This window comes from Borostomias antarcticus, assembly GCF_949987555.1.
Source record: "Borostomias antarcticus genome assembly, chromosome: 1".
NCBI lineage: Eukaryota > Metazoa > Chordata > Actinopteri > Stomiiformes > Stomiidae > Borostomias > Borostomias antarcticus.
Genome location: NC_140234.1, coordinates 17,335,390 through 17,351,285, shown reverse-complemented (window position 1 = coordinate 17,351,285; position 15,896 = coordinate 17,335,390). Strand labels below are relative to the sequence as shown.

Sequence of the window (15,896 nt, the reverse complement as noted above, 5' to 3'; positions counted from 1 at the left end):
TGTAGTACAACATTCTGCTGTAGTACATGACTGTAAACAGAAAACATGAAACTGAAATAAAGTTCTATATATATATTTCCTTGTCTTCCTGGCCGTGTGTACTGTCTCACTATGATTGACATGGTCATTAAGCTACATCAACTGCGCAGAGAACGCCACTAGGGTGCAGTAGAGTAGAGGATCCGAGTGGGTGTTGAGAGAGAGTGTGTGTGTTTAAGTGTGTGTAAGTCTGTGTGTGTAAGTCTGTGTGTGTGTGTGTGCGCGTGTGTGGTTGTCACTCCGCCTTCTCAGCACAGGAGTTTGCCCTCCCTCTGCCCTCGCTTCCTCACAAACGTCTGACTCCTCCCTCCCTCCTCTTATCAGCCCTTCCAGGGAATGTTATGCTGAGAGGCGTATCCTGAACGCACCGTGTTCAGGAGTAGCTAGTTGTTAGACGAGGGAGTTGCCGGAGGGAAGAGGCTGAGCCCAGTGGTCTGAGAAGAACACCCTGGTGGACAGACATCCCCTCCCTCTGTCTCAGTCTGGACCGTCCGGAGGACTCCACCTTTAAAGTTTGGACGGTGAATGAATGAAGGAGGCGCCAGGGTCTGTTCCAGAGCAGGGAAACCGGATTACTAACACAGGTGAGCTGGAAAGGAGAAACCACACCACTTAAGAGATAACTGGGCTCAAACTACTCCTCCTTTTAGAATCCACATGATCTGATGTTGTCAGGATGCTTAGATGACCGACGAATGAAAATAATTGTGTTTCAGTCCTGGTACCTCCCCCAACATGCATCTTATTGCTGTAAAAGTAAACGATCCTTAAAACACTGAATTAAATTCATCATCTAATCATTCATTCAGCTAGGTGTGACAGCGTGGGGAAAGCTACAACAAACATGCAGTGGCAGGTGGAAGTCCCAGGACTGAACACTGAGGCTGCATCAGAGACAGCGCAGTCTTGGGTCAGAATACTATTTGAAATCATTTCAAATACTTCTCTGTGTTTGATTTAATCTTTCCTGGCCTGGTGGAACCCATGGGCAATAGTTCCACACATTCAAACCCCCACCTACCAGGCACTCCAGGCAGACTCCAGCAAATGCTCAGGGTATTTGATTGGACGTCATATGACTATTTGACCCAGGCGTGTAGCAATGCAGGGCATGGTGGTCTGGAGCCCCGAGCTCGATATTAAACCACAGCTTCCCTGCTCCAGATGCGGTGGTCGGGCCTGGTCCAAATGAACTACCGCCGGCCTGCAAGTCTCAAATCCCACAGCCTGATGAGAAACATGCGGCCACACTCCTGTGCCACATATCAGACATGCTGACGTGGAATTTGAGTAGATTGTGAATAGGCCAATTAGAAGCCTCAGAGTTTTCATAACTGCAAATTCATTCAGCTCAAGCATCAGTTAACCTGCAGGGGAAGGTCGCTGATAAGGTTTAAGGTACAGGAGAGCCTTTATTTATGCTACTGTACGGTCCTAATAGTGAACACATGTACAGTTATGTGAACTCATACTGTTTTTGAGCAGCACTGTACTGTATGTACGATGTGGAACCAGCACTGATATTACAGGAGCCAAATACTATACACCTAATCAGGCATGATCTTGTTACTTGCTGTGGACACAATTTTACTTACACTAATACTTACTAATGGTTTGCATGCTGCACATGAATAGTCTCCCATGTCTCTCGTCAGGCATTCATTCTATGTTTGCGTCTCTCAGTAGAATAGTGTGTGTTGTGTCCTGTGTATTCTGGCGAGGACCGTTACATAGCAGGGTGTTCCCCGTGGGGGTGGGCCGTCCTCTGAGGATACAGCCTGGTTCTTACTACGTTTCAGGTTCCTAGTGGAGTGGAGAACTCCTGACGGTCTACTGGGAACATGCGGAGCAGACGGGAGGAGAAAGATGACAGCAGCACTCTCATCGCCATGACAAGCCAAGAAGATCCCAGCTATGGGGCCATGGAGAACGGGGTAATAGATCTGCACCAGTACAGTACCTGTGTGCTGTAGCCTACATGGACGCTGGTAGCTAAATCGCGTCAACACTCTCCCAGGCCTCATCGACTCCTGTTATGACTGGGAGCTTATCAGTGAGTCAGGCAACAAAGACGGGAAGTTGAGAGGGAGATTAACATCGAGCAGAGTGACATAGAGATACAGAAAACATCTGAGCCCATATGAGCACTTTTTCACCCTGAGAGTGAAGAGGGGAGGTAATGGGGTTTGGAGCGGTCACTTTCCAGGGACGTCATGTGAGGTACAGTAAATCACAATGATGCCTGTTGGTGTTTCCAGGGATCTCTGGGCTGCTCCACTGACAGAAATGTGTTCAGCGATGACGTCACCCGCATTGGTGAGTAATATTTTACAGTTAAATTTGTATTTTTAGTTTATTTGATTTTTTTTTTTTTAAACAAGGCATGTAGCCTATATAAGGAAACAGTATGTGCATGATTAAAATCATTCAGGATATACTGTACGCAGTAAAGTCTATTCCAAGTTTATTCCATTGTAAGTAAGTACAGTAGCCTTGAGAACCAATGGTTCTCCAACCTAGTGGTCCATAGGGCAGGAACCTATTTCCTGATTCCTTAGCGTGAGGCAGCTTGATGTACTAGTACAGTCCACCCCCTGGACATGACGCTAGTGTGTCACAGGGACTTACCTTTACGCTGAGTGGGAGACATTGGGTACCATTTTTTATAGTCTTTAGTATGACTCAGCCAGGGATCGAACCCCCAACCTCCCAATCTCAGGGCGGACACTCTAACCATAAGGCCACTGAGCTGGCCATTGTGGTCCTCTTCAATCGTGATGGCACAAGTTCCCTGTAGTTTGGCTTGATTTGATTCAAATGGCAGATATTGGATGGATGGATGTGACCTCTCCTGTGGTTCTTCCTCTCCTCATTTACTTACTTGTCTTCTTGGATTGAAAGAGTCACCTCGCTCGCCCTTTTTGTCTTTCACATTTATGAAAAATAACTTGAACTGTTTGTTTGAGTTCACACAGAGATAATAATTGTTTATCATTCTCTTGTATTTAACCCGGAGGGGTATTCCCTGTAGCTTTAGGCTACTCTAGGTCTACTGTACATGTAGACCTAGAGTAAATACAGTAGTACTACAGAGTTACTGTAAAAGCTCTCTGAATCAGTTACAGCAGTGGTGTCAAACTCAAATACACAGTGGGCCAAAATTTTAAACTTGAACAAAGTCGCGGGCCAACATTGAACAAATGAAAATTTTAACATTGAATATGGAACAAGCAACGCTTATTACCATACAATATATAACTTAATAGTGCAGACATGCAAAATCGAATTTCAAATAAAAAACACATCAATGGCATTCATTTGTAGTATTAGCGGTGAATGCGCTGTATAATACTGGCGGGCCAGCTCTAGTAGTCATTTGGTATTGCCTCGCGGGCCAAATATAATTACACTGCGGGCCAAATTTGTGGCCATGAGTTACAGTATGCATCTAAAATGCCCATGACTTTGGACCCGTCTATGGACAGATTTTGTGCTGGCTTGGGAAGAGAGATTGCCAGCGCACAAGGACGAGGTGGATGGAGAAATGTCCAGCTCTGCCACCCAGGACTCACACAGGAAGTGGAGGGATGAGTTCCTGTCCAGGCTCCGGGCAGCAGGGATCCGCCAAGAGATGGTGAGCTAGGCTACGTCTGAGAACCAGGGTAGGCCAGGGTGCATGACACAGACACACTCAGCTGCTCCCAGCCACATAGTCTCTTTGAAACAACACGCTTCAGGATACAAATAGGAGGTGGGACACAGTGTCAATATTTAACAGGCTCACACACAGTCTTCTAAACACCTTCCTACTGAGTCAACAAGCTACCTTCTACACGCTGGTTCATCCTGGAATGGAGAGCTGTTTTTAAAATATTGTGAAATACCTTCTAGAACATGTTTATTTAGGCTACTGTCCTGCCCTGTCTGACTCTGTGCAGGTGGAGGTTCAGCAGGCGAAGAGGAAGATCTCCTACATGCTCCTCAGCGCCCCGTGGAGTGTGTTGTGTTACTATGCCGAGGAGATCAGTCTGCGAGTCCCTCTGCAGGTCAGCCACACATACAGTAGCCTACTGCAGGATTCTTTTAAATGACAGTGCTTGATTTGGGCTGAAAGAGGAGCAGGAGCTGTCTTTTTCCTTTAGAATATTCACAGAAATTCACAAATGACATGTTATAGAGACTCTTAAGGATTATTCCACACATTATTATACTTAGATATACATAATCTATTCTCCATTTGATTCAAGTTTACACCAACGCCCCCTCCTCCAGAACTCTGAACAGGGCACTGGGATTTGTACCCACACATGACACTTATCTTACAACCACACTTGTTAAAATGCCCAAGGAAGGGTTAGGGGGACATACTTCAAGAACGAGAGGTACAAATAAACTTGAATCCGCTTCCAATGGATTGGAACAGTGTGTTTAGTAATTAAGATAGTGGGTGAATTAATTACTCTGCAAACTCCCAGGTGGTCACTGCACCAAACTACAACTGGTCTGAGAAGATATTGGAGCAATTGTCCATCCCAAACCTCATGGCCCAAGATGTTCCCAACCCGCCCCCAGACTTTTACACGTGTCAGTTTCGGACCAACAAATTGGAGAGGTAACCAATGTATTCAACTTGGGTTGTAAAGACCGCCTGATCACTCCTAGGCTACTGCATGTGTCTGGTTGACATAACTGTTTAGGCTACATAACTGTTGGGGAGAAGAGCCTGGTATCTATTTACTTCACTGCCTTAAGCCCGCCCCATCATCCGGCTCGAGCCTGTAGAGCCCGCCTCCAACTTCCGCTTGCTTTATTTTTCCTTAACCTGTAGTTCTCCTCGCATCTTCTTTTACAATTTTCGTCGGTGTTATGCCTGGTGATGCCATCGCGAATGTTATCTACTCGAAACTTCACCATATGCAGCCCATGGGTGCAGCCTTCTGTAAAAACATTCCAACAACTGTTCGTCTTCCGGTCCAGACCGGATGATTATGCGATGCGTCATCGCGCTTCCGCTCTTGACCGGCGAAACAACACCGAACGAGAAAGGCCCCAGACTAACATAACTGTAGCCTAAGTGAAAATGTACTGTAAAGTAAATAATGTATCATGTGTCCTGGAGGACAAATGTGTTCTGAGCAAACATTTCCCACAAATATTTGGTATTCTTGTCATGTCTAGGTTTCTAGGCAATGAAAATAAAGACACTTTCTTCAAGACCACCCAAAGACATCAAATTGTGAGTTAAACAAAAATGTCTAAATTGCAGCCCAACACTTTAATGGGACGTTCCTACACAGACCTTGTTCAGGTGAACTTGAATCAAAGTGTTTGACTGCAAGCGAAGAAGACAGCGTGCGGGAGATTTTTGTTTTATTCCAAACTTCTTTCCTAACATTAATCAGTGTTATGATATATAGCACTGTATCGCTGATGATCTGGCGCTGCCTTTCTCTGACCTCCCAGCTGTATGAGATTCTAGCGCGGACGCAGTACGGGACTGTGAAAAGGGGTGAAGTGGGGATTGACAGACTACTCGCCGAGAATGTCTTCTCCGCTGCGTACCCCCTGCACGAGGTCAGTGCTCCGCCACTCCCTGGTAGGCTACACATGAACAACCCACAGGTCGCCGTCGGAAATACAAAACCGGACCAGTACGAATAGAGGGAAATGCTAAAAGTGTAACCCCTATTGACTTCATCCCCAACATCTTTCCTCTTTCACCTCATCTAGAAGTCCATTCACCTTTCCACATAGTCATTGCAGTCCTCACTCCTCACTCTCCTCCGCAAACTCACAGCGGTCCGCTCTCTCTCTCCCATGTGTCCAAGCAGGGCCCGTTTGAGATGCCAGATGCTCAAGTGGACCCCGAGTCCCTCAGCCTGAGGCAGATTCTACAACATAACTGGGCCCGGTGGGGCTGCTGGAAGAACTACCAGCCTCTGGACCACATCCGAGAGTACTTTGGCGAAAAGATTGCTCTTTACTTTGCCTGGCTGGGTACGTTATAGCAGTCTCTTTAATAAAAGCCAGGAGGAACACTAGGCTTCTCTCTCAGTTACAATTTGTACATTGCTCTCTTGATTCGCTAGTGTTCGTTCCCTCTCTGTCCCTCTCAAATTCAAAGCTTTATTGACATGATAGGTGAAAAAAACCCACGTTGACAAACAACAAGAAATTAACATACAATCAATAATATATAAATATCAACTATACAATCAAAACTGGTAATATATACATTAACATTATATATGTGTGTGTGTATATATATATATGGTAGCCTATATATATACAATATATATATATATATATATATATATATATATATATACACCCATTACATAATATATATATGTATATTGTTAATGTATATATTACCAGTTCCCCATGTTGTTGTTCTTAGATGGTTTTGTATATTGTACAAATGTAAAAAAAGAAAAGAAAAAAAAAGACGTTTGGCACAGAACTTGTGTCCCTTAATGTATGACAACAGTCAACATAGTTTGCAGCTAATACTTTTCTCTCCACATACTGTTGACAGTTTTTGAGGATGAGGTGAGATTCTACAACATCTCCCTGATGACAAAGTGAACTCTCTCCCTCTCTCTCTCTCCCTCTTTCTCTATCTCTCTCTCTCTCGATAGGATTCTATACAGGTTGGCTGCTCCCTGCGGCTGTGGTGGGCACTGTGGTCTTCCTGTTTGGCATCTGGGGCATGGTCACTGACGTGCCAGCGTGAGTACAACAGGGCACCACTGAGTTCTCTGTCTACATCGTTGTAAACACAGCTGAATGTGCATCTTTTTCCCACAGGAAAGAGATCTGTGAGAGTGTTGACTACGTCATGTGTCCTCTGTGCAATATTTGCTCCTACTGGAACATGTCCATCATCTGCACTACCTTCAAGGTCTGTGTGTTAGCGCCCTACAACGCGTGTGCGCGCCTGTGTGCCTGTTCAGAGTCCTAGTCGGTGTAGAAGCTTCCTGTTCACAGTATGACCCTTTCACCTTGTCCTCTCAGGCGGGGTTGTTGTTTGACAACGGAGGGACGGTCTTTTTCAGTATCTTCATGTCCCTGTGGGCCGTCACCTTCCTGGAGCATTGGAAGCGTACCAACGCTGTGCTCTCACACAGATGGGACTGCTCTGAGTTTGAGGATACCGAGGTATCGTACATCAGTTTTAGTGCAGCCTACTTTACATCGTGAAGAACATAATGAGTGTCTTTCTCGCCCATCGATTTAATTGGAAAACCACTATAATACCTAAATAAATGTATAGTTTGCTACTCTTTGCAGGAGCGCCCGAGGCCAGAGTTCACTGCTATGGCCCCGATGACCATGAGGAACCCTGTTACTGGGGCAGAAGAGCCCTATTTCCCAGTGAAACGTCGTCTCAACCGTACCCTGACTAGCTGCATGGTCATCATTATGATGGTGAGATGCTGTTGTAGATGGCAAGGTTTTTATCTTGACCTACTAGTAGCTATACTATTCCTGATTCCTCATTCTATTCCTCTCAGGTGGCTGTGGTTCTGGTGTTCCTAATAGCCATCATCCTGTATCGGACGATCTTGGGCATCCTCATCTACAAATCCGGTGGTAGATTATTTGCTTTCTCTGTGAGTCACATTCTACTGGTATCAAAGAGCAATGTATCTTCAGTAACAGGTATCCACAGCCTGATGACCTGCACCTGAAACTCTCTGCTTCCCCCTGCAGGCCGGGAGGATAGCTAGTATCTCTGGCTCTGTGTTGAACCTGCTGGTGATCCTAATGCTGTCCCGTGTTTACATATCTGTAGCCCAGATCCTCACACGCTGGGGTGAGTTGGGCCCTTGGGAGGCACGAAGAGGGAAGAAGACGTTGGGTGATGTCACACACTAATGTTTGCTCACTCTGTTTGCTCATTGTGTCAACAGAGATGCACCGCACACAGACCAGATACGAGGACATGTTTGTTCTCAAGGTGTTCATCTTCCAGTTTGTCAACTTTTACTCCTCCCCTATCTACATTGCATTTTTCAAAGGAAGGTTAGTATGTTACCAGGTTAGTATGTTAACAAGGGAATGAAAACACTAAATATGATTCTGTGTTCCTGTTTTGATAAGCTGGCATTATAAATGTGCGACTTCTCTACAATGACAAACCCATCTTTTGCAGGTTTGTTGGTTATCCTGGGAATTACGACACCCTCCTTGGAATACGCAATGAGGATGTGAGTGACAGGCTTTATTAACTCCTCATTAACCCTCATTACCACACTGTACTGTACTCTACAAGGCTCTTATGCGTCCGTCACTATTTGCAGTGTGGCGCTGGAGGTTGTCTGATTGAGCTAGCCCAGGAGCTGCTGGTCATCATGGTGGGCAAGCAGGTCATCAATAACATCCAGGAGTGTATCTGCCCGTGAGTCCAACACATCTCACTCAGATCTTGTCCTAAGTTAATCAGTACTCACTGCTAATGAGCTTTTGATGTTCTACCCCGGAGGAAGTGGCTGACTCGCTACCAGACCTACTTAGGAAGCACCTCTCCTCTCTGTTGTTTCTCCGCAGGAAACTGAAGGTGTGGTGGCAGAAGAGAAAGCTCCACCCAAAGGGGAAGTTGGAGGACGGTGAGGTACGGGAGGAGGGACAGGGTGACACCCCTTGGGAGGCAAACTACCAGCTACTGCTGTGTGAGGGGCTGTTCAACGAGTATCTGGAGATGGGTAAGTGAGTGGTTGCCTTGGAACTGCCTCTATTGGTCCTATGTTTGGGGTATATACTCATGTTTGGGGTAAAGTTGGCCATCACTACTATGTAGTGCTACTGTACGGTATGTCCATGCGTAGTGAACATGGCTTAGGAGGTCCAAAGGTTTTCAGTCTAGGAAGTCTTTGGGGAGAAATACAGACATGTTCTCTAACTGCTCTTCTGGCTACAGTACATTAGACGCACTGTGTCACTGTTCCCTCATCCCACAGACCCACGCTGTGTAGGTCACAGACCTTGCAGCAAAACAGACCCACTCAAGTGATATCATACTGTACCCCTGGCATGTTGGTAGGATGTACAGTGCATCTGGAAAGTACTCATTCCCCTTCACTTTTTCCGCATTTTGTTATGTTACAGCTTTATTCCAAAATGGATTCAATTCATTTGTTTCCCCTCAAAAATGTACACACAATACCTCTTAATGACAAAAAAAGCTTTTTTAGACATTTTTTTCAAATGTGTTAAACATAAAAAACTAAAATATCATATCTACATAAATATTGACTCCCTTTGCTATGACACTCAAAATTGAGCTCAAGTGCATCCTGTTTCCACTCATCATCGTTGAGATGTTTCTGCAACTTGATTGGAGTCCACCTGTGGTAAATTCAATTGATTGGACATGATATGAAAAAGCCCACACCTGTCTATGTACAGTAAGGTTCCACAGTTGACAGTGCATGTCAGAGCGGAAACAAAGTCAAAGGAATTGTCTGTAGACCTCCGAGACAGGATTGTATAGAGGCACAAATCTGGGGAAGGGTAAAATAAATCTGCAGCATTGAAAGTCCTGAAGAGCACAGTGGTCTCCATCATTCGTAAATGGAAGAAGTTTGGCCAAACTGAGTAATCGGGGGAGAATGGCCTTGGTCAGGGAGGTGGGGGTGGGAGAACATTCCAGAAGGACAACCATCTTTGCAGGCCTTCATGGTAGAGTGGCCAGACGGAAGTCTTTCCTCAGTAGAAGGCACATGACAGCCTGCTTGGAGTTTGCCAAAAGGAAACTAAAGGACTCTCAGACAATGAGAAACAAGATTCTCTGGTCTGATAAAATCAAGATTGAACTCTTTGTTACAGCTCTGACATGCACTGAATGTCAAAGATTGAACTCTTTTCACCTGGCTAATACCATCCTTACGGTGAGGTATGGTGGTGGTAGTATCATGCTGTGGGGATGTTGGGCAGGTACTAGGAGACTAGTCAGGATAGAGTGAAAGAGGAATATAGCAAAGTACAGAGATATCCTTAATGAAAACCTGCACCAGAGCGCTCAGGACCTCAGCCTGGGGCGAAGGTTTACCTTCCAACAGGACAACGACCGTAAGCACACAGCCAAGACAGCGAACGAGTGGCTTCAGGACAAGTCTGTGAATGTCCTTGAGTGGTCCAGCCAGAGCCCAGACTAAAACCTGTTTGAAATTTTCTGGAAAGACCTGAAAATAACTGTGCAGCAACGCTCCCCATCTAACCTGACAGAACTTGAGGATCTGCAGAGAAGAATGGGAGAAATACCCCAAATACAGGTGTGCTACAGATTGCAGTGTCATACCCAAGAAGGCTGTAATCGCTGCCAAAGATTCCTCAACAAAGTACTGATTTAAAGGGTATGAATACACATGTGATGTTTCAGTTTTTTCATTTTTAATACATTTGCAAAACAAATCACAAAAAAAACTTTTTCACTTCTCATTATGCGGTATTGTGTGTAGATTGATGTGAGAAAAAATAATTTAATCCATTTTGGAATAAAGCTGTAACAACAAAATGTGGAAAAAGTGAAGGGGTATGTGTACTTTCCAGATGCACTGTACATTCATTCACTTCCTTCGGAGATGATCAATTATCTGAATGGCCTACCTACCTCTATTGTGGAACTACAGAGACATGGTTTGAAATTGAGTTAGCCTGACATGTTTTCTGCTGCGTCCTCTCTTCACCCTGCAGTGATTCAGTTTGGATTCATCACCATCTTTGTGGCGGCGTGTCCCCTCGCCCCTCTCTTTGCCCTGATCAATAACTGGGTGGAAATCCGTCTGGATGCCCAGAAGTTTGTCTGTGAATACAGGCGGCCTGTTGCCGAGCGAGCGCAGGACATTGGGATCTGGCTAAACATCTTACAGGTCATCACACAGATAGCTGTAATATCTAACGTAAGATCCCTTCTGAACTTGGTGGGTGTGTGTGTGTGTGTGTGTGTGTGTAAGAGCCCTTCTGAACTCGGTGTGTGTGTGTGTGTGTGTGTGTACCATTTACATGTGTGTGGGAGAGAGATAGATACAGAGACAGAAAGCGTATGCATGCACACATTGTGGGCCTTGTGTAACAACCCAGATCCCTGCCCTTCCTTCTGCCAGGCATTCCTTCTCGCTTTCACCTCTGACTTCATCCCACGCATGTACTACCTCTACACCCACAATGGAAGCCTACAAGGCTTCATCAACTCTACCCTATCTACCTTCCCAAGCAACTCCACCGCTGGCCAAATGGAATGCAGGTATATAAACACACTTTTTCATCAGATAAAGTAAATTACTTCTCGTTTTTACAACTGCCTTGAGTGTTGCTGTCTTCTCCATGTTCTAGGTATCGAGGATATAGGGGTCCTGATGGCCGCTTGCTACCAGACTACTTCCATCTCCTGGCCATCCGTCTGGGCTTTGTCATTATTTTTGAGGCAAGTGTCACAGGGTTGCCAGCGACTATGCTCTACTGCATATGCAAAACTTTTGCATATACAACGCAAAGCAGTGGTACAATTTAACAATGCACACAGTTGAACGGATTCTGATGCTTGACCTTTATCTGTATATGCCCTCTGTCTTCTCTCAGCATGTCGTCTTCTTCATTGGCCGTATGATTGACATCACAGTTCCAGACATCCCTGAGGAGGTGGAGATCAAGATGAAGAGGGAGTACTACATGGCCAAGGAGGCCCTGGCCGAGAACCAGGTCAGACATGTTAGAGTGGGCCAGTTCTAGGGAGTGATCCCGGGGGTATCGACCGTCCAATTGGTTGTGGACATCCTCATAATATCATCCTAGAATGGGTTGTGGCTTTGAACCATTAATCATGTAGTCATTCATTCAGGTATCATTACAGATTAGACTAAATGTATTTGCCCTCTAATAACCATATAGGGACCATTTTTCTAACCCTAACGATCAGGTGTGAGGAAAACATAAAGCCAACTCGTCTCTTGATTTCTTTCCATCATCTGTCATGTCCTGCGCAGTCGTTGATTAAGACCGTTGTCCAAGAGGACGAGGAACGAGCCCAAACTGACCTGCGCCGCAGAGCCACGCCCACCCCGTCTGCAGCTCCACCCCGGAAGAGCGATTCGCCCCCGCCCTTACTGAACCCCATCCCAGAGGATCTGGACAGGCCAGATGTCTGACCTCTGACCTCTGCAGGGGTCACGGCTGAAGGTCACACAGGGGTGTGATGAGATTCCCTTCTCAAGGAGCTGCATGTCTTCCAGCAACATAGACACAGAGCTACTATGAGAAGACATTAGTACTACCAGGACTAACCTCCACTCAGTACCATTACATTGACTGCACTGAGGCTGTGAGAGGCACTGCACTAAGCAGAATTGACAGCAGTTTCTCACTCTTGAGGTTAAGAGATAAATCACTCTTCATTTTGTTTGTAAGTAAGCCCTTATGGCCCAGTGTTTGGTTGTAACAGAAGCAAATATCTGGTCATTCAACTCTCCTTTTGTTCCAAGAATGATCACTTTTCTATTAAGCATTTTGTCTCACATCCTACGTTTGTTTTATACTTTGATTACTCCCACGATACACAAGTACATTGATCAAGGCACTCAAGTGAGCAGGTGAGGAACAATGAGATGAAAAACATCAGAAAAAGCAGTGTCTCTGAAGGACGAAAAGAGGAAACATGTTGGATCTGTGCTGTAAACCTCTGAGAGAAGCACACAGTGCATCTGGAAAGTACTCCTACCCCTTCACCTTTCCCACATTTTGTTATGTTACAGCCTTATTCAGAAATTGATTAAATTCTCTTTTTTTTCCAAATCTACATTCCACTCTAATGAGTGGAAACAGGATGCACCTGAGCTCAATTTTGAGTGTCATAGCAAAGGGAGTGAATACTTATGTAGCCTACATGTTATATTTCCCTTTTTTTAACTTTGTCATTATGGGGTGTTGTGTGTAGATTTGGGGGAAAATAAATAAATAATCAATTTTGGAATAAGGCTGTAACATAACAAAATGTGGAAAAAGCATGGATGTATTAATAGAAAAAGTGAAGGGGTATGAGTACTCGGTCTCAGAGCTCCACCTGCTGGTTCTCATGTTGACACTACATTTTCAACCACCACATTCACTCACTGTATTTTACCCAGAATCAACTTCTGTATTTAATGAGTATGGTTATTTTATATATATATATATATATACTGTCAATATATTATACATAGTACTAACTATATTGACATTGCATTCAGTGGTGGATATTTTAATTGTTAGTGTGTTAGTGGTGTGTGTGTGTGTGTGTGTGTGTGTGTGTGTGTGTGTGTGTGTGTGTGTGCGTGCGTGCGTGCGTACGTGCGTGTGTGTGTGTGAGAGAGAGAGAGAGAGAAAGCAAATAAACAAATGTTAAAATACATTTTAAAAATAAGTATTTTCTCCATTCAAAATGGGTTAGAATGTCATCTTTTGACAAAACAAGATTACCACAAGATTTGATTGGTGTTATGGTGTTGATGTGCAATATTATGGAATAGGTATACACCTGGATTTGGTATGCAAACATCTAAATCAAATATGGTGCATGTCTTATAGTATAGTGGTTTCTACTTCTTCTTCTTCTGTGGGGCTTAACGGCGGTTGGCATCCTAAAAGTTGCATTACCGCAATCTACTGGAGCTAAAAACCTCTACAGAATCCGGTCCCTCAGACTCTCCACATCAGGCCGGTTTCTTTAAGAAACCCCACCAAATACTTCCTGCCTCGCCCACCACTACCACACTCCAGTATTCCCTGTACCCCTGAGCCCACCAGCCCAGTCCTACCCATTCCCTCCATCATAACCGTCCTCTCAGATACATATTTCACACAGTGCACGAGTACATGACCCACCGTTTCTGGAACCAGACACACCTCACAGTTTCCAGTAGGATGTTTCCCAATAACGTGCAGAGTCCCATTCAAATTACTGTGGCCAATACGCAGCCTGGTCAGCACCACTTCCTCTCTCCGGTTCCCCCCTCTACATCTCTCACCACCCACTCTACGTTGTATGGCATAGAGGTGCCTCCCCCTCGTCTCCCGATCCCACAGCTGCTGCCACTCCTCATTGACCTTCCTCCACACAACACTCTTCCCCTCAGCCTTAGATAGCTCAATAGCTGTGTCAATGTGTTCCCTCTGAACTGCAAGTTTGGCCAGCTTGTCCACTCTGTCATTCCCCAGAATGCCCACATGCGCAGGAACCCACAGGAAGGAAACCACCGTACCCAATTTCCGCACTCAGGAATGCCCCTCCATAATTTCCGACAGCAGGTCCTGGCGAGTACTGGACGTACCTAACTGAAGGCTGCATAACCCTGCAGCAGAGTCACTGCAGATCAGAGCCCTAGGAGGCCGGGCCCGCTCAACCCACTCCAACGCCAGCCAAATGGCATACAACTCAACCGTAAAAACACTCAAGAACATAGACGTCCGTTGACCTATAGAAACCTCCTGACTAGGGACTACAACTGCAGAACCAGTGCGTCCAGACAGCGGGTCTTTGGAACCATCCGTAAACACCTGCACACACTCAGCATATTTACTCAGTATATCAGTATACCTATAAAACTCAAGACACCAAATCTGCATTGGCATGCCTTGCTTTAACCCGCAACAATGTGAAGTCCACCTCCATTGGTTCCAGAACCCACACAGGGGTCGCTGGCCACACCACCGTCGGGCAGAACTCCAGCCCATACACCCCCAGGTCCCTCGCTGCTGCATCTCCCGTCCAGCCAAAACTAGCCTTACCAGTGCCCCCCCTTTCCCAGCAGGCCTGTAACACCGATTTGGTGGGATGCTTGTCTCCATGCCCCCTCAGATTCACCCAGTAGTTGACTTTGAGCTGCTTTCTCCGTAACTCCAGCGGCATCTCGCCTGCCTCGACTTGTATGGCACACACAGGAGAAGTCCTTGCTGCCCCTATACACAATCTGAGAGCCCGGGCCTGGATCACATCCAACCTCCCTAACACTGTTCTCGCCGCAGAGCCATATACCACACTCCCATAATCCAGCCGTGACCTAATCAGAGCAACATAAATATATTTCAAGGAGGCCACATCGGCTCCCCAATACAAACCTACAAGGCACCTCATCACATTCAAAACTTTCTTGCACTTATCTACCAAAAAAGTAACGTGACTCCTCCATGTCATCCCGGATCAAACTGAACCCCCAAGAATCTAATAGAGTCAACCCTCTCCAGAGCACGCCGATTTAATTCTGAATGTCGGAGTGTATTAAATAAGGTGTATCGTTGGGTCTTAAGCAAAAAGAAAATAGCTTAAATCTATTTAAATCTAGCCATACATTTATTTCAATTAGTTGGCCGCCTGGACTAGCCGTCAAGTCACGGTGTCCGGTCTGTGACATCACGGGCACTACGGCGTAACATGTACACGTCACAGCGGCAAGGTACATATCTGGACTAGCCGTCCAATCACAGTGTTCTATCCGGTCTGTGACATCACGGGCACTACGGCGTAACATGTACACGTCACAGCGGCAAGGTACATATCCTGCTGTAACAAGTGGACAAGCTTCAGTGCGGTGTTTGCGATGAAAAGAACATGTTGCTAAAGATGCTACTTTGCCAATATGTTCGCTAGTGCAATAAATCATATTTTTAGAACCCGAGAGAGGGTGCCGTGTGGACAAGGTCCTGCGGCGACGCCCTTTCAGACCCCGATCCTGGAACTTGAGGTGACAGACTCGGGAGTTTTGATTGCTCTCTCTGTGATCCTGATTGTGTTTTGGCTATTATATCAATGGAGAAATCGCCAACGAATCATTAAGGTTGGTAATCAAAGTTTCATTGTACTTTAATCATACAATTCAAACAAA

At 45.5% G+C, this 15,896-nt stretch overlaps 1 protein-coding gene across 1 annotated transcript; it reads left to right on the top strand.

Annotated features, from left to right (window-relative positions):
• Positions 1-1,880: 1,880 nt before the first annotated feature.
• Positions 1,881-12,188, top strand: ano7 (anoctamin 7; the record flags this gene model as incomplete). Its single annotated transcript, XM_084443295.1, has 23 exons — positions 1,881-1,973; positions 2,298-2,355; positions 3,525-3,673; positions 3,978-4,085; positions 4,515-4,651; positions 5,218-5,275; positions 5,503-5,613; positions 5,871-6,036; positions 6,681-6,771; positions 6,850-6,943; positions 7,057-7,200; positions 7,333-7,470; positions 7,557-7,655; positions 7,756-7,858; positions 7,956-8,067; positions 8,198-8,252; positions 8,346-8,443; positions 8,593-8,747; positions 10,738-10,943; positions 11,148-11,287; positions 11,377-11,467; positions 11,623-11,742; positions 12,027-12,188. 23 exons carry the CDS (start codon positions 1,881-1,883, stop codon positions 12,186-12,188), a joined length of 2,688 nt encoding a protein of 895 aa, XP_084299421.1.
• Between the last annotated feature and the right edge of the window lie 3,708 nt (positions 12,189-15,896).